General features: G+C 45.4%; 1 protein-coding gene and 1 non-coding gene across 2 annotated transcripts; one reads left to right on the top strand and one right to left on the bottom strand.

Annotated features, from left to right (window-relative positions):
* The first annotated feature begins 3,002 nt into the window (after nt 1-3,002).
* FNTA (farnesyltransferase, CAAX box, alpha) lies at nt 3,003-20,282 on the top strand. The gene is made up of 9 exons (XM_056848376.1): nt 3,003-3,136; nt 5,196-5,281; nt 7,487-7,601; nt 10,560-10,664; nt 11,466-11,592; nt 12,271-12,419; nt 13,928-13,990; nt 15,638-15,809; nt 20,149-20,282. Exons 1-9 carry the CDS (start codon nt 3,003-3,005, stop codon nt 20,278-20,280), a joined length of 1,083 nt encoding a protein of 360 aa, XP_056704354.1. The 3' UTR covers nt 20,281-20,282.
* TRNAT-UGU (transfer RNA threonine (anticodon UGU)) lies at nt 7,014-7,082 on the bottom strand. Its single transcript has one exon. It is a non-coding gene; the product is annotated as a tRNA-Thr (tRNA).
* Nucleotides 20,283-24,719: the final 4,437 nt, after the last annotated feature.

Genomic DNA, 24,719 nt, shown 5'->3' with positions numbered 1-24,719 from the left:
CATGTATGATGCAGTCTCTATGCAACAAAATAGTCTTGGTGTATGTTCTTCCTGAAATGAAAGATAAATTCTCAAAATAATCCAGTAAATGGTATACAGTCAGAGTAATCCCAATGATGCAAATAATGGGAAAAGAAGGGGGGACGGCCGTTTCACAGTCTTTTCTTCAGCCCCAAATCCAATCAACTCTTATGTTTCCAAATTAATTCTCTGCCTAATGTATCATTAGGCTAGTTCACTGGTTCCTCGAAGGATACTCCAAAGTGTGGCACACTTTGTCCTGCCCCCGACCCAGGGACTCTCCAACAGGCCCCCTACAAGGAGTGGGGTAGCTGTTGGTGTATGATCATGTTGTGGAGCATCCCATAGACAGTGAAGAGCTTGGCCACTGCAGGGGCTGAATTGCCCGGCACCCTCCCCACAACATCTCCAAGAATGTTGCAGGGATGTTGCCGGGCACACTGATGCAGTTGCGACCACTGGAAGCCACAAAAAAAAAAAAATTCTGCCAGCCACCGTGTAACGGAACCCTACAGGGAGTGAACAAGCAGTACCATATTTACACCACAGCCAGCCGCCACGGCATATATCAGGGGTGGGGAACGTCAGGCCCGGGGGCCGTTTAAGGCCCGCAAAATAATTTGGTCTGGCCCTTCGTGGGTCCTGGCAGATCTCTAGCTCAGAAGGATCTAAGACTGGTGATCCGCCCCCTCCTACAGACAGGAATAGCCTCTATTCAAGGCGGATGCGAGTTTGTTTTGCTGAGAAAAGGAACTTTTTTTCCCCTTGCAGAAGAGTCGTTAGCTAAGGAGCTGCTAGGACTGCCCAAGAAACTGTGTTAACCCTTTCCCAACTGGACCATGGAGAAATGTATTTCCTCTGAACTACAAGAGGGCTGGGGGCGGAAGTGGTGACAATGGAATGGTTAAAGGGGTTAGGGCCAGCATGTGCGGGGCCAGGGGAGTTGTTTGCCAGTTTCCTCATTTCATCCCTGCAGGTGGAGGTAGCAGGAGCCGGCTGTAGAATCCGGCCCCAGCCATGCGGAGCAGGAGCAACTCCTGCGTGCGGCAGGACCATCCTGTGCCACCAGGTGGGCGAGTGTGCCACTGGTTAGAAGCCTGCCTGCTTGCCCGCGCCGGGTGTGTGTGTCATCTGGAGCAGCTGCCTGCTTGGGGCTTGGTTGGCTAATTTTTAAGTTGATAATTTTGTATGGCCCGTGAATGATGTTATAAATATCCAAATGGCCCTTGGCAGAAAAAAGGTTCCCCACCCCTGGCATAGATGCACCTCAGAATTGCTCTGCCCATTTAAATTTTGTGACTTGCCAGGGAAACAGAAAAGAGAATTGGGAAGAGAGAAGGAATGGCGAAAAGAGAAGTGCATACTTGACCATAAAGTGAGAAGAGAAGGGTTAAACAGATCTTTGAGAGATTAAAGAGTATTTTTTATAACAGAGTCAGAACTGAAGCCAAGCAAACTATAACTGGAACAGGCTTCCATTACAATATTTGGCTTTGGCTAAGGAAACACTGTTCATTTACAAAATCGGATAGTAGGTGGAATTCAGTAGCTGCAAAAAAAAAAATTTTTTTTGTATTACCACAATGTGAATTTTTTTACCAGTCTTAAAGAGTCAGGTGTCCTATTTTTCCCCCTTCTGTGACCCTCCACAGTTTGTTTTTCACTTTGGTGGAATTAAAGAATGTAATGTTTTAAAGCACTGCATCTCACAAGTCTTTAAAATCTAGAGCATATAGAAATTCAACAGGTGAAGACTTTCTCATCGTTCTATGTCCATTTGTTGAGTTCCTGCCTTTCATCAGGATTTTAAAAAGAGCAAAAGCCATGTGGAGGAAGTGTTTAGCTGTGCCAGAAAATAAAATGTAACATCCGTGCTTCTTCTTCTTAAAAAAAAAACCTGTTTTGATTATAGGGCATGATTTACTTTATGTGCTTAGAAAACGTATGTGCTGTCTTTCCAGAGGCAAACAATAAGATCATTTAAAAATAATATTAAAACAAGCCATCTCAAAGCACTGCAATGAAGAACAGCTTCTACCTCTGCCTGCCATATTAGATAGTTTACATTGATCCCATTGACACGGCCCCACTTTTAAAAGCTTCTAAGATCTGCAATGGGGACCGGAAGCCTTTTTAGAAGACCATGGACATTATTGTCCATGATGGCCATCTGTCAGCAATGCTGATTCTATGAACTTGGGCAGTTCATGGGAGCTGGGGGCATCTTGGGCATCTTCTGGGCACTGGGGGCATCGGTGGGGGGAGGTAGTTTGGAATTTCCTGCATTGTGCAGGGGGGTTGGACTAGATGACCCTGGTGGCCCCTTCCAACTCTATGATTCTATGATCGCTTCTTGAGCAGAAGCTGCCAAAAGACAGCCGCGGAAGTGATTAGAAAGCATAAGAGTTTTTGGCTCGCTCGAATTGACATCCTCGACACCTGGCTCTAAACTGACGATTCCAGTGGGGTCTATTGCAGCAAACTAAAACAGAAGCCCGGCGGTCCCTGAACCACGTTTATTTCAGAGCTGACTTATTTAAGGTCTGCTGAAGAAGCGACCCACGAAAATCCACGCTGGGTTAAATGTGGTCAGTCTTTTAAGGCGCCACTGAACTTCTGCTGCAAATTGACAGCCGCCATATTGTCAGACACGGCGCCGCTCTGTCCCCGCGCCTCTATGGTGAGAGCCCTCTTTGTATTGAGCCAGAGGGAACTGCAGTGCGGTCCGCCTCTCCACTCGGGGGAAGAGTCTGTCTTTTCCATCTCTATGGCCAAGGCCTCGATACATAACCCTCCCCCCCACACACACACACACCCACTGGGCGTGGAATGTCTCCGTTTCCACCGCGGGGGCGCTCTAGCCGCCCGCCCCGTCTCTATGGTGCGTGTGGGCGAGCGAGTCTTCCCCCCGCGGTCCTGCTAGGGCGGCCTCTCTCGCTGCCTTTCTTCCGGGGTGGGTGCGTGGGTGGGAGGCGGCCGCGATGATGGCGGACCCAGAAGGGAGAGCGGATCCGGAGCACGGCGCTCCTCGTCTGGAGACGGAAGCGGAGGCCGCCGGAGACAGCGAGCTGGAGTTCGGCATCCCCCTGGACGCCAGCGGCTACCTGCTGTACAGGTAGTGGCCGCTGCCGCGGTGCCCTTCGCCCGCTTCCGCTCCAGCGCAGCCGCGCTGAGACGGGGGTCGGCCGGGGAACAGCCACGCCCTCCCCTGAGTCGGCCCGCTTGGTTTGGGTCGCACAGGGGAGAGGCTCTTAAACCGGCGTGCTTCGGGGAAATTCAGGGGAGGGGCCGTGGCTCAGTGGTAGAGCGTCTGCTTGGCAGGCAGAAGGTCCCAGGTTCAATCCCCGGCGTCTCCACTGAAAGGGTCTAGGCGAGTAGGTGATGTGAAAGACCCCCCTGCCTGAGACCCCGGAGAGCCATGGAGTGGGCCGTGGCTCAGTGGTAGAGCACCTTCTTGGCCTGCAGAAGGTCCCAGGTTCAATCCCCGGCATCTCCACTTAAAGGGACTAGGCGAGTAGGTGATGTGAAAGAGACCCTGGAGACCCTTCCATACCCTAGGGGTAAATCAACTGGGAGGGGGGCGTGGCTCAGTGGTAGAGCCTCTGCTTGGCAGGCAGAAGGTCCCAGGTTCAATCCCCGGCATCTCCACTTAAAGCAGTGGTTCTCAACCTTTTTTTGACCAGGGACCACTAGGACTTTTTTGTTGGGTGCAGGGACCCCAAGGTTCAAAATTAAAATTCCGAGAATTTGAAAATAAACTTTAATCATAACTGTTAGTTAAACATTAAACTTAGAATAATATTTGAATATAATTTTTTTATAATAGAGAACTTTTAATTGAAAATATTAATTTATTATGGGTTTATAACTTTGTTTCACGGGCCTTAATTTAGTTCTCGTGGACCCCTGGGGGTCCACGGGCCCCCGGTTGGGAACCAGTGACTTAAAGGGACTAGGCGAGTAGGTGATGTGAAAGACCCCTGCCTGAGACCCTGGAGAGCCATGGAGAGTGGCTGTGGCTCAGTGGTAGAGCATCTGCTTGGCCTGCGGAATGTCCCAGGTTCAATCCCCGGCATCTCCAGTTAAAGGGACTAGGCAAGTAGGTGATGCGAAAGACCCCTGCCTGAGACCCTGGAGAGCCGCTGCCGGTCTAGTAGACAAGACTGACTTTGAAGGACCAAGGGTCCGATTCGGTACAAGGCAGCTTCATGGGTTCAATGAATTGCGGCATTGCAAGTAGATTACAACTACAGAACTGTCCCCTGTTGCTTCCTTAAGGCTGTGGTCCCACATCCCTGGAAAGGGGCTGGTGGGAATTGCTAGGTTTAGAGGGAAAGGCTCTCTGCATATGCCTGGAGGCATGTGCTGGTATGAAGCATACAATTAAGAATGCCAAGCATTGGGCTATTCTTATTGAGGCAAGCTTTGACTCTCAAAAGCGTATACCCTGAAAATCTTGTTGAACTCTAAAGTGCTGCTGGACTGGAATCGGACTGTTCTACTGCAGACCAACACAGCTGTCCTAACTATCAAGCTGTCTGCTGTCAATGTTATACATCAGTGTTGTGATTCAGCTCTGATGCTGTTGCCTTGGATGAAGTGGGAATGGCAGAACTCAGTTCATGCATGCATAAACCCCACCAATTTCCTTCCCGTGTCTCTATGGTTGGGTTGCCCCTCCATGTTGATCGCATGGAGGTAGTCCTGAGCGAACCAGAAGTGTATGCTTTTGCCGCTGGACAGTATGGCAGCATTCCCCCTCCCCCAATAACAGAGCACTTCTTGGAGCTACAGTGATGGCAGGAATTTCTGTGGTCCCAAGCAGCTATGTACCCAGCTCACTGGGGGTAAAGGGAAGATGACTGGGGGAAGGCACTGGCAAACCACCCCTCAAACAAAGTCTGCCTAGAAAACGTCGGGATGTGACGTCGCCCCATGGGTCAGGAATGACCCGGTGCTTGCACAGGGGACCTTTACCTTTTTTTAAGCAGCTATGTACTTCAGGGTCGCGCGTGACTCTCTTTATACAGTTGTAAGCACCAGTGGACATTGTCTGCCACTCAGAGGGAACTGAGTGGCGATGAGCCTAGCTGTTGGCAGAACCTTTGAAACGTGCAGCTTTGAAGTGTCTCGGTGTTTCATACCCTTTCTTGTCGTCAATTATGTCTTTACAGGGACAGGAAGGAATGGGCTGATATTGAGCCGGTGCCTCAAGATGATGGGCCAAACCCAGTGGTTCAGATTATATACAGTGAGAAATGTAAGCTTCCAGGGCATCTTAATGAACTAGTGAGATGCCCAACAAGTAGGAATGTGTTCGAGAAGTGGCCATGGAAACATGCTGTAGCTGATTGATTGGGCTAGTGCCAGCTGCACCCTGCCTACCTTTCATTCTCTAAGCCCCAGCTTTCTCACTTTGCCTCTTGAGACTCGTGTCTCTACTCCTGCCTTCTCATATTCTATGCTGACGCTGAGATAGCATCCAGTAGTACTTCTACATAAGGTTGCCAGCTCCGGGCTGGAAAATACCTGGAGATTTTTGGGGCAGAGCTTGAGGAGGGAGGGGTTTGGGAAGGGGAGGGACTTCAATGGGGTATAATCCCATAGAATCCACCTGCCGATGCGGCCATTCAGATGGAGATCAGTTGTAATCCCATGAGATCGCCAGCTATGACCTGGAGGTTGGCAACCCTACTTAGCGACAGTTGAACAAATTTTATCACAGGACTTTCCCAATTCATTACTGTTGCATGTGAATGACATGCCTAAAGGTAGGGGAAGCGTTCCTCTTAAAAGAAGAAAAGAATTGGGAGTTTTGCGGGAACGCAAAAGCGAGGTTGATGTAGGAAGGAGAATGACGATGACTCAGGACTTGAAAGAAGACTAGGCTTGCTGTTAGCAATAAGGTGTGGCGGTTAAACATTGTTTACAGCTTCACCCACTTTTTAAAAAGAGTGGTAAAGCTCCACGTAGGGAAATTTAAAATAGACCTCGGGAGCTTACGTTCAGAGGGGTCAGGTATTTTTGTAGAGAATATGGGTGTAGACACTTCAGCAGGTGTCCTGCTAGCAAATAGTTTTGTTGTTACATATGCAGGTAAAAATGATACAGGGTTGCTCTTCTGTGCCAGTTGCTTTCCCTGACGTTGATTGTTCCTTCATTGCCCACAATGCTTTACAGAGTCTGATATGCAAAAGGAGAGATGTCTTTGTCCTGGGGGAGGGGTAGGCTTACAATATGTGTTTCAGCAGAAGGAAAGGCAGAAAGGAGGCAAAAAGAACAAGGAAGACAAGTGAAAGTGTTGAATTACACATATGTGGGTTTCACTTCAATTGGGGACGGGGGAACTAAAAGGCCTTGGCTTTGCTGGAAAGGTGTGCTTCATATTGACTTTTTAATTTATATCCTGCTTTTCGCCCTGATGGGGACCCAAAGAAGCTTTTCATATTGTTCTACCCCCCCCCGAACACTTTATTCTCTCAACAACAACCTTTTGAGGTAGGTTAGGCTGAGAGATTGTGACAGGCCCAAAGCCACCCAGCAAGCTTCTATGGCAGGGCGGGGATTCAAACCCGGTTGTTCCCAGTTCAGCGCTCTAAGCACTATGCCATGCCACCCCACTCCAGCCTTTAGGGAGAGGCTTGAACCTCTGAAGCTGCTTCAGGGGAGTGGCTTTGGGTCAGTGGTAGAGCATCTGCTTGGCATGCAGAAGGTCCCAGGTTCAATCCCCGGCATCTCCACTTAAAGGGACTAGGCGAGTAGGTGATGTGAAAGACCCCTGCCTGAGACCATGGAGAGCCGTTGCCAGTCTGAGTAACTGTACTCACTTTGATGGACCAAAGGTCTGATTCTGTATAAGGCAGCTTCATGTGTTCATGCTTTATGCTGAGTCAGACCATTGGTCTCTCCAGGCCTGTGCTCTGACTGGCAGTGGCTTTCCAGGGCTCCAGGCAGAGCTCTTTCAGCATCACCTGCTACCTGATCCTTTTAACTGCAGATGCCAGGGATTGAACCTGGGGCCTCCTGCATACAAAGCAGAGGCTGTACCACTGAGCCACAGCCCCTGAGGGGTGGCACTGTGTGGGGATCCTGAGAGGGTGTTCCAGGCCTAAGGGGGCAGCAAGCCAGAATAGGCAAGAGTCAATTAAGAGCTCAGCCAGCTTGAGGACAGCGGCTAGATCAGATGAATGACACCTGTCAGTAGCAACGTAACAGCCTATAAAAGTAGTGAGGTGGGACAAAACTTTAGAGAGGTTCAAGAGAAGGGCAAGGAACGTGTTTGTGTTAGGTGTATGGAAGAGTATGAGCAAAGCGTATAGGGATCTGGTGAGGCACATCGCCGGCACCCAAGTGACAGGAGCTGTGAAGGATTTTGGCAGCGGTGTTTGAACTGAGTTGATGGAAGTGAGGGGTGACTAAGGAGTGCCAGAGTGCCGCTTGGACTAACACCCTTTTCTCCATGCAGTTAAAGATGTATACGACTACTTCCGTGCCGTTCTGCAGCGCGACGAAAGGAGCGAAAGAGCGTTCCAGCTGACAGGGGATGCCATTGAGCTCAATGCTGCCAATTATACTGTATGGTAGGTGGCGATGTTCAGGTTTACTCATTTTATTGTTTCTTTGGTGGCTTTAAGTTTCCTAAATAGTTGATGGATTGTGTGTGTGTGTGCGTGCGCTGGGGAGATCTCTTAGAATGGAAACAGGTCCTTTTGTTGTATACAAGGAAACAGCAAAATAATGACACATTATACTAAAAGGAGTCTGTCTGTCTGTCTGTCTGTCTGTCTCTCTCTCTCTCTCTCTATATATATATATATATATACTTTCCTTTATCCCTTAGAAGCTCCTTGATCCATTGATCTTGAGCAGCGTAAATCTAATGTTTGAGGGATGTAAGGACTGAAATAAATCTTGCCACTGACTATAGCCTTGGGATCCCTGTCACTTAATAAAAAAGGCATTATGTCAGACACAGAGGCGTTAGGTTTATATGTTAAAAGGGGAGAGATATAACGTGATCGGATATATAAATGTATATGTGTGTATATATATATATGTGTGTGTGTATATTTGAGAGACAGTGTGGTGTAGTGGTTAAGAGCGGTGGATGCTAATCTGGAGAACTGGATTTGATTCCCTGTTCTTCCACTTGAGCGGCGGACTCTAATCTGCTGAACCGGGTTGGTTTCCCTGCTCCTACACATGAAGCCAGCTGGGTGACCTTGGGCTAGTCACAGTTCTCTCAGAACTCTCTCAGCCTCACCTATCTGACAAGGTGTCGGTTGTGGGGAGAGGAAGGGAAGGAGATTGTAAGCTGGTTTGATTCTCCTTAAAAGGCAGAGAAAATCGGCATATAAAAACCCACTCTTCTTCTCTCTATAAGACTTTAAATAAATGAGCAGAACTTTCTCTTTCTAGTTTCATGCTGTATGTATGAGACTCGGGTGCCACCAAACTTGCCATGGCAGTCCCTGGGTTGAATAACCGCAATGCGTTTTTTGTGTGGATGCCTTCGACGAGGGTCTGGTAAGCACAATGGAAGAGCCAGACACTTGCCTGGAAGTAGTTGCTGGGACAATATAAGGCATAATCACCTGGGAGTTGCACTAGTGGCAGGTTTGATTCAAGGCACAGTTCAAAGCATTTGGCTCTTATCTCCCCAAAACTTCTCCATCTGCATAATGGAGAGTGAGGCTGTACTAACCCCATCCCTCAAGCACCCCTGTCATTGACAAGTGGGTGTAATGCTTGAATAGAGAGCCAGCATGGTATAGTGGTTAAGAGCGGTGGTTTGGCATGGTGGACTCTGATCTGGAGAATTGGGTTTGATTCCCCACTCCTCCACATGAGCGGCGGAGGCTAATCTGGTGAACTGGATTTGTTTTCCCACTCTTATGCATGAAGCCAGCTGCGTGACCTTGGGCTAGTCACACTCTCTGAACCCCACCTACCTCACAGGGTTGTCTGTCATGGGGAGGGGAAGGGAAGGTGATTGTAAGCTGGTTAGATTCTTCCTTAAGTGGTAGAGAAAGTTGGCATATAAAAAACACCTCTCCTCCTCCGCTGGCCTTGATGGGCCTTGGTCTAATCCAGCCTGGCTTTTCTTATGTTCTTAATAGGGCATACAGATGTAAAATCCCACGTGCATTGGCTGGAACTGCATGATCAACATCCCAGATAAAATCTAGAAGTCAACCACACTGTCAACTGAATGTATTTGTTTTACCCTGGCTTTCTTCCAAGGAGTACAGAGCAACGTACATCATTCTTCCTTTTTTGCCTCTTTTTTATCCTCACAAGCGTCCCTGGGAGATAGTGAATGACCTGAGGCCATTTAGTCACCTTCACTGGAGAATGGGGTCTGAACCCGGATCATAATTGGACACGCCAAACTGTCTCTTGTTTACATGTTGGATGTTACGTGCACACATGGCTATCCAGTGGCCTTGGGAAGGTGGGAGGGGCTAGTTGGGTAAACAGGGAAGTAAACTTGTTTCCCCACTACACATGATAGAGCAAACGGGGGGAGAACACTGTCTGAACCTGGCCTGGATGTTGACCTTTAAAGCTCTTAAAGGCCTTGTGAAAATCTTCTTATCTTAAAATGGTGGGCTGATTTAGCTCAGGTTGACTGGGGGGGATTATATTTCCAGCTTTAATACAGCATTTAAGGGGGTTTTGATATCTAGTTTGGGTTGTTTTTTATTGACTGCAGATTGTAAGCTACTTCGAGAGACTGATAAGGATGGCAAACAGTTTCCTCTGAAAATGAGACCTACAGTCTCTTCAGATGATGTATTGATAAGGGTTTCCACTAACAGAAGGGAGGGAGATTTTTGCCGGTCCTCTTTCCGCTGCAGACCTCTAACTCCCCCCCCCTTTATGCTGTTTCTGGGGGTCCCTTCTTCCCCCCAGAGCAGAATCTCTGGGGGGGGGGGCAGCAGGAGTGGTGAGGAGGGGCTGCTCTGCCAATCCCTTATTGCAGGATGGAGGCCTCATTTTATAATGTACCATCCATTGCTTATCTGATCACCTAATTGGGTAAATGCCAAACATTGTTGATTTTTTTTTAACATGTAGTGCCTTATTTGCACTGGGTGCAATCCAGATAAACTTAACTGTGCTGATGTCCCCTTGAGAATCAGTGGGACTTAAGCACACAGATCTTTTTCTGGATTGCACTTAGTGTGACTTGGATGGATGTCCCTCTCGTCAAGGGTCAAATCTAATGGAAGATTTGCGAGTCAGACAGCCCTTCCATTCATACAACCTCTCAAGCCAGGATGTGGGACCAGGTCTCAGTTTTGGGGCAATAGTTGGTATTCTTTTAATCTTACCATTTGGCATAATGGTTTTCCTAGAAAATCCCCTCCATTCCACTCAGAATTATTGGACTTGTTTTTTTAAATTTTGCTAATGTGCTTTTTAAAAAAAATGACTGGTAGTAATTGGTTTTTATTATTCTGTACCAGTGCAAGAAAAAGTGGAGAAGAACCATGGCCCAAGATCAGATTTGCTTGAAATTTCTTTTTCTGCAGGCATTTCCGTAGGATTCTTCTGCAGTCCTTAAAGAAAGACCTGCATGAGGAACTCAATTACATCACAGCTATCATTGAAGATCAGCCAAAGAACTATCAAGTCTGGTAAAGCCTAGTTGTTATTTAATACCAGTTTTTTCCCCTGTTCCTTCTTGCTGGTCCGTCTAGGGAGGCCAGATGATAACATACAGATCAGAGCTCAGGAGTTTAAGCAGGGCCTGCCCAAATGGCACAAATGCTTCAGAATAATGCAAATTGCTTATTTATGTACCATCGGTAATGCACATGTTATATTTTGTAGAGGGCCATTATTGGATGCAAGCAAGGGGGGGGGGCAAACGGTATTCATGGAGAACCAGAAGGACATTCTTTAAACTGACAATGACATGGGTCAATGAAACCTGTTATGCAGGAAAAACTATAATGGTGAATTAATAATCCCAACACAAGATGCAGTGCAGTGAAAGATGGTGTCACCAGGGGACCATGTACCTGACCCAGTGCACTGTTGCGCCAGTATAGCATCTCCTCCGGGTGGGCTGGTGGTAGTCATGTATGTGGAAAATCGGTCTGGTTCACACATGCATGTTGATGCTCGTGTGTTGACAGTGGCATCAAATGATGACTCGCACTGGTGAGTGAGTCAACGCAGCTGAATTGTAGCTGAGGAAACTTTGATATAATCTGGCATCAACTCAATGGATTCAGCTCACATGACATGCAAGTGTGAACTAACCTGCTGGTTGAATTCCGTCATTCAAGTGTCGTTCCATTCCGTGTTCTGCCCCCCCCCCCCCGGGTGATTACCACCCAACATGGTGCTTTAACAACAACAACAAACCTTTAACGTGCAAAGTGTCTGAATGGATCCTGTTTTAAAATGCATTGTGGTTTCTCGATTGATAGGCACCACAGACGAGTATTGGTGGAGTGGCTGAAGGATCCATCCCGGGAGCTTGACTTCATAGCGGACATTCTGAACCAGGATGCCAAGAACTACCACGCTTGGCAACACAGGCAGTGGGTCATACAGGTATTTTTGTTCTTGGGTGTTACCAAGGAAGGTTTTGCCCTTATCCTTGAAGGGATGTGTGCAGAGGGATTGCTTGCATACTGCAATGTACAGGCCCTCCTTAGTGATTGTGACACCCTTTCAGCAAAGGCCAGCACACCGGTTGAGAGATCCCTTTCCCAAGCCTTGCTCTCCATACTCTGCCTGCAGAAATGAGATGGGTTGCAACCAGAGACAGGACTTTTTCAGTGGTGGCTCCTCTCCATTGGATTTCTCTCCCCTCTATCCGCCGAGGAAGGAAAGGGATACATTCCAACCCTGTTGGAGTGCGGTTTGAACTTGAGTCCTGCCTCTGGATCCTGGTTTCCTTTTTGATCACGCTACAAATGGATTGTTACATCTTTTTTTAAAAAAATTTGTAGTTAAAGTCCGATCATCATATCAATCCACATGCACTCCACACATTTCATCCGAGATGCTGTTCTGTGCACGCAAATATTATTGCTTCTGTGGTTTGCATTTCCAAATTATAAGACTGTCTTGTCAGTCTCCAACATGGTTTTATTCATCTCAAAATGTATGCTGATTTAGCCTTTCAGTCTAGAGCTGCTTCCCCTGGCGATAATTGAGGCAATCTCCTTCAGTCCACTTCCTCTCTTGAAATTCCCCTCTTGCTTGTTTTTTTTTTTTCCCCCTCAGGAATTTAAACTGTGGGATGATGAGCTGGAGTACGTCGAACAGCTTCTGAAAGAAGATGTCCGGAACAACTCGGTCTGGAACCAAAGATACTTCATCATTTCAAACACGACTGGATACGATGACCCTGCTGTTCTAGAGAGAGAAGTCCAGTAAGTAGAAATTTCTCCAACTTCCTCTCACTCCATTTACACAGGTAGAGGAAGTGAACGCATTGAGGATCTCCTGGCCAGTTGAGACGGTGAGGAGACACTGCTGTATTATTTTCCTTCAACTTTGAGTATCTTCAGAATTTCTTTGTTAGAGAAATATCCCCTTCCCCTACTCAGGCAAAGCACAAACATATATGACTGTAACTGAGGTATATTCTTTGCCTGTTCCTCCCTGCCTGGAATCTCCTTCCTTTTGGATTTTCCTTGTCCCAGTTTTTAGATTTTAAACCCCCTTCGGGCAGAGACCTACTATACAGCTCAATGCACAGTATAGTGTTGAAAAAAGCATTAAAGTTTATTCCACTGGGTGGGGGGAATTCTTTTTAAACAATCCGTATTGGGCATTTGGCAACTTGTGAATAATCCTTTATGTTGGCTGCCATCTGAGGCCTTGCCTGTGTGTTGTGCCAGTCTAGAAAACCATTTTTTCCACCTTATCAACAAAAGAAATAGGGGGTATGAAGTCCTTTCCCATGAGGTGAGCGCTGCCTTTTTCCTCTTGTAATTGAGCGCTTTGCCACAGATTTAACTTTTCGGTCCTGGCTCCGGCATGTTGGAATTCCCTCCCTAGCAAAATCAGAGCCCTGCGGGACCTCAGGGTCCTGCAGGGCTTGTAAGACGGAGCTGTTCCACCAGGCCTACAACTGAGGGCAGCCGCAGATGTCATCTATGCTGGCATCCCTATCTTTCTCCCCACACACACACCATTTTTAGTTGAGTTAAGTTGTGATCTATGGGGGAATGTTTGGCTGCAAAATTTCTCAGCAGAAACCACTTTTATTGTACCATGTGTAGTTTTATTATGATTTATGGTTGTTCATTCCATTAAAACAATTAAACAGTTAACTTAATTTTTTATTTTAAACTTATATTCAACATACACATAAAACACAGCATACATCATTACATACAACCTAACTACATACCATCTAACATAACACAACATAGCAACTGACTTTCTCCTAAATTGACCAACTATTCCAACTATTCTTACAATATTATGGAATTGAAGGTAGTAGTATTATAATATCTATATTTCTCCTTATCTTCTATTATACAGCATTTAAGACTAGCCATTAAGATTATATTAAAATCTACCTTATGTGGTAATAGTAAAACTTCCTAGTATACTTAACTTTCTTAAACAACTATCTTAAAACTGTTGAACTAACCATGTTACTTCTCCCAGCTGTCACACCTATATTTTATCCTGTAGTATTCATTGTTTAATATGGATTTTATGTGTGTGTGTGTATTCTGTATATCTCTTATCCTGCTAGGAATTAATAATTATTATGTCTGTAGGCTGGTTTTAAATGCTGTCACCCACCCTGAGTCTGGCTTCGGCTGGGGAGGGCGGGATATATAAATCTAAAGTGATAAATAAATAAATTGCTTTATTTCTCCTCTGCCCTTTGTCAGATGCTTTTATTTCCTCTCCTTTTCAGGTATACCCTAGAAATGATCAAGATGGTGCCTCACAACGAGAGTGCCTGGAACTATTTGAAAGGGTGAGACTTTGGTTCGCATCAGTAGCTGCGAATGTGCGCTGCAAGCACAGCAAACAAAAAAATCACGGCAGGGAAGAGACCCCAAACGCGTTGGGTTAAATCAGCAAAATGTTATTGGACGGGTGTTTCAAGAATAACGCTGCAGGTTAACATATGGTTCCTAAGTGAGAATGTGTTTGAATTAAGTTGAATGAATCCCAAGGGTATGCTTTAAGAAGAAGAGTTGGTTTTTATACGCCGACTTTCTCTACCACTTAAGGCAGAATCAAACCAGCTTCCAATCACCTTCCCCTCCTCACAACAGACACCCTGTGAGGTAGGTGGGGCTGAGATAGTTCATAGAGAGAGCTGTGACTAGCCCAAGGTCACTCAGCTGGTTTAATGTGTAGGACTGGGGAAACCAACCCCGTTCACCAGATTAGAGTCCACAGCTCCAAACCACCGCTCTTAACCACAACACCAGTGATGGCGAACCTTTTAGAGACCGAGTGCCCAAACTGCAACCCAAAACCCACTTATTTATCGCAAAGTGCCAACACGGCAATTTAACCTGAATACTGAGGTTTCCTCTCAGCTCGGCAAGTGGGGGGTGGCGGGGAGTCCAGGGAAGGGGGGGCTTTGAACGGCTCCGCGCTCCCTTCAAAGCCCCTGCCGCCCCCACGCGTGCCCACAGAGAGGGCTCGGCATGCCGGACTTGGCACGCGTGCCATAGGTTCGCCAACACAGCACTACACCATACTGGCTCTCAAGGAAACAGATTATGGTTTCACGGAAGTAGGTGATGGTTTCAAGTTAACAGATGATAGTTACAAATGCCTCACTATGAAGGGATGACCAATGAATGTTGTTGATTTATTAATGTGATAATAACAACAAAAGGACACAACTAAATTGATTTTTTTAAAATGGAAGGTTGGGAGGATAGTTAACGCATTACATGCATCACTGTTGGCACTAGGGCAAAGCAAGTCAGAAATGTCAAACAAAAGAGAATACTTAGGGTTTACACACAGAGCTTAAAGCACTTCACACCTCAGTAATCCACACTGCATCAATGTAAGGTTGACTGTATTGTTACCCAAAAACGTATTGAAGATTGGGAGGGCAGGGCCGAGAGGCAGTGTGAAGAAGATTGCCTAAATCTCTCCCCCCGCCCCCAGTGTGTTAATGCTGGTCCTCTCCCTAAGGGGCTGTGGAAGTAGCAGAAGAAGTCTTTTTGTTACTTTGTGGATTTGGGAAGAAATTTGTTATAGAGGCTCTTCCTGGGCAAACTCCAGTCTCTTTTTGGACAAACAACAAGAGACAGTGTGGTGTAGTGGTTAGAGTATGTGGCATTCTCCTTGTCTTGGTTCTTTTTTTCCACATGATTCCCGCAGCTCTGTGCAAATTTCCACACTTGTTTCCATCTTGTAGCTCAAGGGGGAACGGACCTTTCTACTGATTCTCTGAAGATTCAGTGTTAGTCTCTGTTTCCACTTGAGTTGGGTAGTGGGTTTACATTATGCCATACACTTGGTTGCTCGAAAATCTTTTTAGCAAAGAATGATTCATATAGGTAAAGGTAGTCCTCTGTGTAAGCACCGGGTCATTACTGACCCATGGGGTGATGGCACCCCAAAATTCACAGCGATGCTCTTCTCGTATCAGGATTCTGCAGGATCGCGGTTTATCAAAATACCCCGGTCTCTTGGAACAGCTGTTGAACTTGCAGCCAAGCCACAGTTCTCCCTACCTGATTGGCTTCTTGGTGGACATATATGAAGACATGCTAGACCACCAGTGTGAAAACAAGGAAGAAACACTCAACAAAGCATTAGAGGTAAATGTAAACCCTGTCTTTTAAAAAGCCCTACAGTTATTTATCTGCCCTGCTATTGTTTTTGGCCTGCTTGGCAATTGACCGCAGAGATACCTCTCTCTTCTGGTCAAATTTCATCACGGAAATTGAGAAAGCAGCCAGTCTGCGGCTCAGTGGTAGAGCATCTGCTTGGCATGCAGAAGGTCCCAGGTCCAATCCCTGGCATCTCCAGTTAAAGGGACCGGGCAAGCAGGTGATGTGAAAGACCTCTGCCTGAGACCCTGGAGAGCCACTGCCAGTCTGAGTAGACAATACTGACTTTGATGGACCAAGGGTCTGATTCAGTATAAGGCAGCTTCATGTGTTCATGTGCTCAGAGGTACAAAAGATTGCACCAAATTTTAGCTTATTGCAACAGATTCAAGGGTGGACAGTTTTTTTTTTTTAATTGTCTCACCAAGTCTGGATTTTTGCACCATTGTAAGTAAAGAAAAAATTAATGAAGTCACTTCTGCGCAATACAGTGGTAACTGGGAGTTATAATTTTCAGGGCTTTTTCAGTGGTGGCATCTTGTCTGTGGAATGTCTTTTCCCTTGATGCTTGCTGGGCACCTATGTACTCTCTGTTAGGTGCCAGGCCAAAACATTTCTTTTTACCCAGGCTTTTAATCAATTGCTTACATGGTTTTATAGTGAGCTTTTAGCTTGAGAAGTGTTTTGAGACTTATTTTAAACTACTCAGCACTTTATGTTATTTTTATGCTGTGACTGTTTTTAATAGGTTATTACTTGCTAACAACTTTTGTGCTATTTTTTTTTATTATTATGGGTTACTTCCTAAGCCACTTTAAGCAGCTTCTCTGGAACGGCGGTGTAGAAAGCTTCTAAATCATGGGCTTTCAACATGGGAGGAATTCCCCCCGGGGGGGGAATTTTAGGGTTCCGGGGGAGGGGGTTGGAACCACTATTCAGCAAAGTGTGATGTCCTGTGCATTATGTACAATCTGTAAAATTGTAGTTTGTTTTTAATTTAATCTGCGATATTCAGTAAAGTTTATGACTATCTTGGGAAGGGGGGAAATACATTCTGAACAATGGTGAAAGGAGGGAATGGAGCAAAAAAGGTTGAGAACCACTGTTCTAAACAATTTCCCTCTGTTATATAGTTATTTATTCAACTTCTACCGTTTTCTTGAAATGCAGTGGCATGAATATGCTCTTTTCGTAGTTGCTGTGTCTGCTTATTTCATACCTGTTGTTTATCAAATCGTTAATATTTAATGTTTGTCTCGACCAAAATGTGCTTGAGCTTTTTGGCTGTTCTGTTTGAGATAGTGACATTTTCTATTCACCTCACGATGTGCCCTTCTATGCAGATGCAGCATCTGATTTGTCTTCGTGTCTAATATATTCTCCAAACTTTTTATTTATTGCTAATGGCTTCCAGCCAAACTGTCTCTCATAACGTGTGGGTGGCAAAATTTTCAAAGGTGCTATCTAACACTGCCTGCTTAGAATCGGCACTGTGTTTGCTACTTCTGTTGTTTTGGTGACAGAATTGCCAGTTTGGAGCCTTAGACAAGAAGGATTGGGATGTGGCATGTATTTATTAGTGTCCCTTAAGAGTCCAGGCTTATGCTTTATAGCCCTATCCAGAAGACTTACCTAATGTTCAGGGGTTGTTCATTTCTCTTGCTAGGTCAAATCTCAAAGGCCAGATTGACCTTAACGCTCAAAGAAGGGGAAATCTTTATATGCTAGCAAACCCCTGTGCTGTTTCATTTAGCACTCTGAAGCCTGGCACTGTAGAATGAATAGATCACTTTGCTGCTCTTGAAGATCCACTGACCTTCTTCCTTTACTTCCTTCCTTCATTTATACCCCACCTTTCTTCCCAATGGGCACACAAGATGCCTAACCTGAATCTCTTCTCCTCCATTTTAACCTCACAACAATACTGTGAGTTAGGCTAGGCTGAGACTGGCCCAGGGTCACCCAGCAAGCTTCCATAGAAAGTGGGGATTTGAACCTGGCTTTTCCAGATCCTAACCACTGCACCACGATGCCTCTTCCTGAGAGCTGTCCTATATGCAATGCCAAAAAAGCTGAGATTTTTACTGCTTCAGATGCTACATGTGTGTGTAGGGATGCCATATTTCTGAATACTCCACCAGTAGAGAGTGGTGTCACGTAATAGTGCTGAACTAAAAGCTGGAATACTCTGGTTCAGTACCTCACTCTGCCATGAAACTCACTAGTAGACTTTGGACCAGCCATACTATCTCTTCTAACAGTGGTTTAGTTAGAGTAGCTGTGGTTGGTGTTAGTTGCATTCTATCGAGCCAGGATCTGAAACCGTGGTTCAAATTTGGTTTATTAGCCACAGTTAGTCTTAATTATGGTGTGACTGCAGACGTCCTGTTTTATTCCCCAGCCCTGCCATCCATGGCTGTAAAACAAAGGCAGTGAAACCAGCATTTGTTGAGACAAACAAGAATTTGAGCGATCGGGTTAAGTCCAGCAATATGACCGCAGAAGGTGTTGCCAGAAGAGGCCAAAGGGAGATATTTAACTTTTTTCCCATGACCCACTGCGGCCACCTGAGTCACATGGCTGTTAGTCCATGTGGGTTTCGTGACCCTAGGAAAAACTTTTTCCCGGGGTCAGCTAGGGGTGGGGGTGGAATGCGGGAAAGACCTTGATTTTTGCATCGGTGAATCACTGGCTCCAAGCTGTCACCCGTAAGTCGAATCCCAGTTTCAGAAACCAAATAGTTACAGTGAGGGGGGAAAAGTATTTGATCCCCTGCTAAATTTGCCCGTTTGCCCTCTGACGAAGAAATGACCAGTCCATAATTTTAATGGTAGGTTTATTGTAGCTGTGAGAGACAGAATAACAACAGGAAAAACCCCAGAAACCCAGAAGACAGAAGTCAGAGATTGATGTGCATTATAATGAGTGAAATAAGTATTTGATCCCCTATCAACCAGCCAGATTAGGGTTAGGGTTCTGCTGTCGACAGAAGCAATCAATCCATCAGATTCCAAACTAGCCACCGTGACCAAGACCAAAGAGCTGACCAAGGATGTCAGGGACAAGATTGTAGACCTGCACAAGGCTGGACTGGGCTACAAGACTATTGCCAAGCAGCTTGGTGAGAAGGTGACAACCCTAATCCTAACTGTCAACCTCCCTCAGTCTGGGGCTCCATGCAAGATCTCATCTCGTGGAGTTGCAATGATCATGAGAACGGTGATGAAGCAGCCCAGAACTACACGGGGGGAACTTGTCAATGATCTCAGGGCAGCTGGGACCATAGTCACCATGAAAACAGTTGGTAACACACTACGCCGTGAAGGACCGAGATCTTGCAGAGCCTGCAAGGTCCCCATGCTCAAGACAGCACATGTACAGGCCTGTCTGAAGTTTGCCAATGCACATCTGAATGACCCAGAGGAGAACTGGGTGAAAGTGTTGTGGTCAGATGAGACCAAAATCAAGCTCTTTGGCATCAACTCAACTCGCCGTGTTTGGAGGAGGAGGAATGCTGCCTACGACCCCAAGAACACCATCCCCACCGTCAAACAAGGAGGGGGACATATGCTTTTGGGGTGTTTTTCTGCTAAGGGGACAGGACACCTTCACCGCATCGAAGGGACGATGGACGGGACCATGTATCGTCAAATCTTGGGTGAGCACCTCCTTCCCTCAGCCAGGGCATTGAAAATGGGTCGAGGATGGGTATTCCAGCATGACAATGACCCAAAACACACGGCCAGGGCAACAAAGGAGTGGCTCAAGAAGAAGCACATTAAGGTCCTGGAGTGGCCTAGCCAGTCTCCAGACCTTAATCTGTGGAGGGAGCTGAAGGTTCGAGTAGCTACACATCAGCCTCGAAATCTTACTGACTTGAAGAGGATCTGCAAAGAGGAGTGGGACAAAATACCTCCAGAGATGTGTGCAAACCTGGTGGCCACCTACAAGAAATGTCTGACCTCTGTAATAGCCAACAAGGGTTTTGCCACCAAGTACTAAGTCATCTTTTGCAAAGAGATCAAATACTTATTTCACTCATTATAATGCACATCAATCTCTGAGTTTTGTCTTCTGGGTTTCTGGGGGTTTTCCTGTTATTCTGTCTCTCACAGCTACAATAGACCTACCATTAAAATTATGGACTGGTCATTTCTTCGTCAGAGGGCAAACGGGCAAATTCAGCAGGGGATCAAATATTTTTTCCCCTCACTGTATAATAAGTTACGGTTTTGTGCTGGCTCTAAATCAAGCTAATGAATAAACAATACAGCCATGCAAATAGTGTTTTTAACAAAATTGGGTTTTTTTGTTTTCCTTTCTCCAGTTGTGTGAAATCCTGGCTAAAGAAAAAGACATTATACGGAAGGAATACTGGAAATACATAGGAAGATCGCTGAAGAGTAAACACACTCCGAATGTGGAGCAGAATGTGCCAACTGAAACCGATCAGCAGTAACTTCATGTAAACAGGTGGGGGGCGGGGAGAGAGCAAGAGAGCGCATATTTAGCTGTGTGGTGTATTAAGCTGTAAGGGGGGGGAGAGTTAGGCAGGTGACTTCAACTGATGTTGGTTACCCTCTTCTTAATTATGGTGTAGTTATTCACTACTGCCGAGGTATCGCTTCTAACCACACCAAGAGTGCAGAGCATTCAGCATAATCAACTGACCCCTGGTAACTGCTGCTATACACATTGGCTGTGGGGTGTTCCAAAGCACTGTGTGTGTTTTTTTTAACTTAATAATTACTTGAATTTTACCAAATAAATGACTTATTTCTGAACAGTATATATGAAGAATGCTATAATAGCTATTTTCATGCCCTAAGTCTGTTCCTGCCACACGTTGGCCCCCGTTCTGGTCACAGCAGGTGCATGTAAGATACCGAATGTATTTGAGTTGGATTGCAGAGATCTTTGTGTATGGTGGATCTATAGAGTAACTTAATTGTAATCACCACAAGGAGCGAATGTAATTGTACGTTGGAGCAGCTATGCAACACTGATTGTGTTATTATTATACCCAACTAATGCCATCAATAATTTGTAATAAAAGTATAGATACTAGTACAAGGTTTGAATGTGCATCTTGTATTTGGATTTCTTTTAAGTATCTCAGGGTAATAGTTGTGCCTCTGTGATCAGACTCATGCTTTGCATACAGATGGTCCCAGGTTCGATACCCAGCATCTCCAATTAAAGTTCTCAGATGGAAGGTATTTGGAAGCTACCATTCTCTGCCTGGGACTTTGAAGAGCTGCTGCCAATCAGAGTTGGCAGTACTGAGCTAGCTATGCCGGTGGTCTGACTCAATATAAGGCAGAGTCGTATGTTTAGTTCAGACACGTCAACCCCTAAGGCCAGGGGCTACACTAGGTTTTTTTTTTTAAGGGGATCCCAAGTGTGACCCACGGCATCTATAAACTACACATTATGCTATTGAGCCACCTGTAGGACTAGGAAGCAACTGACCATTGTAGGGCTGTAACAACCACTGGTGAGTCTTCGTCCCTATTTTCATAGCTGGCTATCTAATACATGGAAATCTTTGTTCCTTGAGTCGTTCAGACACAGTAGGAGAACTATGTGCTTATCATATTTTGTTCTTCAAATGTTCTAAAACTGAACTTGCCAGAGGCACAGCAATGTTAATATTTTTTCCAATGTTAGTACGTATGTAAAGCAGGATGGTATAATGTCAAATTCAAATAGAAATCTCAGCAGCCACTTGTCTAGCAGTCGCACATGCAGAGTAACTTTTGAATGGTGGATTGGGCCCTGCTAACCCATTTCAAGTTGATTCTGTAGATCAAAGGTATTAATTTTGGTTTTGATGTAAGTCGTTAAACGGCTGGTTCACCTCAAGCATGCTCGCTGCTGAAAGAGAAGTGCCAATTCACACACGCAAATGAGCTATCACCAATTATACACCATTTAGAGAATGTTTGCCTCAAAACACAATGCACATCAATGACATTGTTTTGTGTATCCAGTTCCCAGTTGTCCTGAAGAAGAATCGGGGGGACACACGTGCTTACATGAAGCAGGTCTCTGAAAATGTGTATCTATATGAATGATTTGACACCTATTTTCTCAGAGGAGTTGCAGTGTTCGGTGTTGTTTTAATGCACTCCCTTTGGTAGCCAGGATGATCATTCACAGTTCTCAACATTATAAAAACAAAACAAAACTATGATCTGTTTGCAGAGGGAGGAGGCAGTTAGCAAACACCTAAAACTTCACCGACATTCTGAACGATGTGGTCTGTCATTCAGATTTGCCACTGGTTGAACCCCAGTTAAGATTTGGCTTTGAATCTAAACAGAATCAAAACCCTCAATGTGCCTGCATAAGAAAATACCCAGTTTATCATCTCTCCTACTCTGGTTGGTCTCTAAAGTGCTACTGGACTTGAATCTAACAGCTCTACTGCAGACTAATACAACTACCCTCTCCATCACTGCTTCACATCCTTGGCCATCTCCCATAATTACACAGAGACATGGATGCAAGTTGTACTAAACCCAAACAAAAAAACTACCTATCAAGAGCCTTGCTCTAAACTGCCATTTAAAGTGGAAGCCACCCTCTGAAGAAGAATTGGTTTTTATATGCCGACTTCTCTACCACTTAAGGAAGAATCAAACCGGCTTACACTCACTTTCCCCTCCCCACAAGAGACACCTTGTGAGGTAGGTGGGGCTGCAAGACTGTGACTAGCCCAAGGTCACCCAGCTGGCTTCATGTGTAGGAGCAGGGAAACAAATCCAGTTCACCAGATTAGCCTTCGCCGCTCATGTGGAGGAGTGGGGAATCAAACCTGGTTCTCCAGATCAGACTCCACTGCTCCAAACCAGCACTCTTAACCACTACACCACGCTGGCTCCCAGAGCTGGCTCTCTGGCACTAACCCTGAACAAAACCAGAGTGTAGCACACTCAGTAAAGGCTTGAGTTTTTTCTTTTCAGTAAAGACCTGAGTTGTAACCAAGCCTACATCTTGTCGAATAACCTGAGCTCTGTTGAAGTGGCCAACCGCTCTGTTTTACCCTCCCATTTGCAATATGGGAACAGTAATACTGATGTATCTTACGTGATTGTATTAAGCATTATGATGTGACATGTTTGCAACATTCTGAAGAGCTACATAAATGCCGAGCATCATCCGTCCCCCTTCTTAGGGCATCCTGGCTCACTATAGAGAGTGTGTGTCTACTTGCACTATAGTAATTGGAGTCAAGAACAACTGGTTAATTCCCACAGGACTTTGCAAAACATGATCTCCCTCCTGGGCTAAAACCAGCATGACCGGTTGTTCTTTGTCAAAGAGTTCAGGCCATGGGGTTTCCTCCCATCACAACACCCTTGAAGAAGAGAGCGGCGTGGCCAGAACTTGTCTGGCCAGGCTGATTTCTATGATTAAAGGTCGGTTGCCAGATTATATATTAGAAATATAATGGGGAATCTTCTTTTAGAGCTTTTCAGCCGGTCAGGCTGCCATTTCATTTTTATCTTCTTTTGTGTATGTGTGCTGGGGATGCCAGCCTCCAGGTGAGAACTGGGGATACCCTGGAATTACAGCTCATCTCCAGACTACAGAGGAAATGGATGCTTTGGAGGGTGGACTCTATGGCATTGCACCCTATTAAGGTCCCTGTCCTCCCCAGTCTCCACCCCCAAATCTCCCAAGAGTTTCCCAATGTGGATCTGGCAACTCTATGCCCCCTTTCCCCCACTGGTGGCCACGGGGGACCTGGCAACTCTTATGTATGCTTGCTGTGAATGTGATTGGGGCAGCGTGTGCCCATTTTCCTCTCCTCACAATACAGGCACTAGGCAGCGCAGCCCCATTTTCAGAGCGTGGTTAAGAGCTCTTGAAAGGGCAGCCTGCATCTGACCTCCACACCGGACCCCACCGCCTATGAGCATTAAATCCCCGCCCCCCAGCCTTCAACCGCAACCTGCAGGAGGATAAGACTGTTGTGGGTCTAACATCTCAGAAGACTCAGAGTGGTGTGTAAACTCAAGAGTAGGTTCGGTTAAGAGAGAATAACTGCCCCAAGAACATCTAGTGAGGTTCATAATGGAGAAGGGATTTACACCAGTGTCTCCTTGGACTGGGTCCAATATTTTAACCATTGCAACCTCACTAGCTTTCTGATTTAGAATATTGTATGTTAATTTTTTTTGTTTTTTTTTTACAAAATTTGAATCCTGCCTTTCTAGGGTTGCCAACCTCCAGGTAGTATTAAAACCAAGTAATTTCAACTGTAAATATAGTATAGTTGTACTCAAGTAAACAGTTGTAGGCTCTTATTAAAAATAAAAGATAAACAAATAAATGCTTGCAAAAATATTCTTGGTATGAGAATTATGTTGTAATCACATTATTATATTCATAATGTTAAACATAAATATGTCAATAGTGTAAAACATACACCTTATATATCCAACAATAAAGATGCTTCAAATTATATTACACAGGCGCAAAAATCGTTGTATTTCCTTTCCTTTCAAGTATTCTTTTTAAATAAAGTTCTTTTGGCTGGTCTCCATTTTGGTAGTGGTTAAATAATATTCTTTTGGCTGGTCTCCGTTTTGGTAGTGCCTGTTTCGGTCCTTCTTCAGCCACCCCAATTAATCACGGAAGCCTTCAGCATCTGGGTTTTGTGCACCTTTTCAATTGTGTAGCACCCAATGGGTTAAACATGACTAATGATCTCACACCCTTTCTGTAACACCCACTTTGCACCTGGGATGGAAATCATGTATTTAACTATAACATTTATTGATTAGCATTTGACTGTGAACAAGAAAGAATCTCTGTCGCGTCCAAACCTCACAAGTTACTGTGTTAAGCTGTTATATGACAAGAATAAGTGAGTATGAGAATTGCTTT

This window comes from Euleptes europaea, chromosome 4 (assembly GCF_029931775.1).
Source record: "Euleptes europaea isolate rEulEur1 chromosome 4, rEulEur1.hap1, whole genome shotgun sequence".
NCBI classification, from domain to species: domain Eukaryota; kingdom Metazoa; phylum Chordata; class Lepidosauria; order Squamata; family Sphaerodactylidae; genus Euleptes; species Euleptes europaea.
This window is presented reverse-complemented; position numbering and strand designations above follow the sequence as displayed.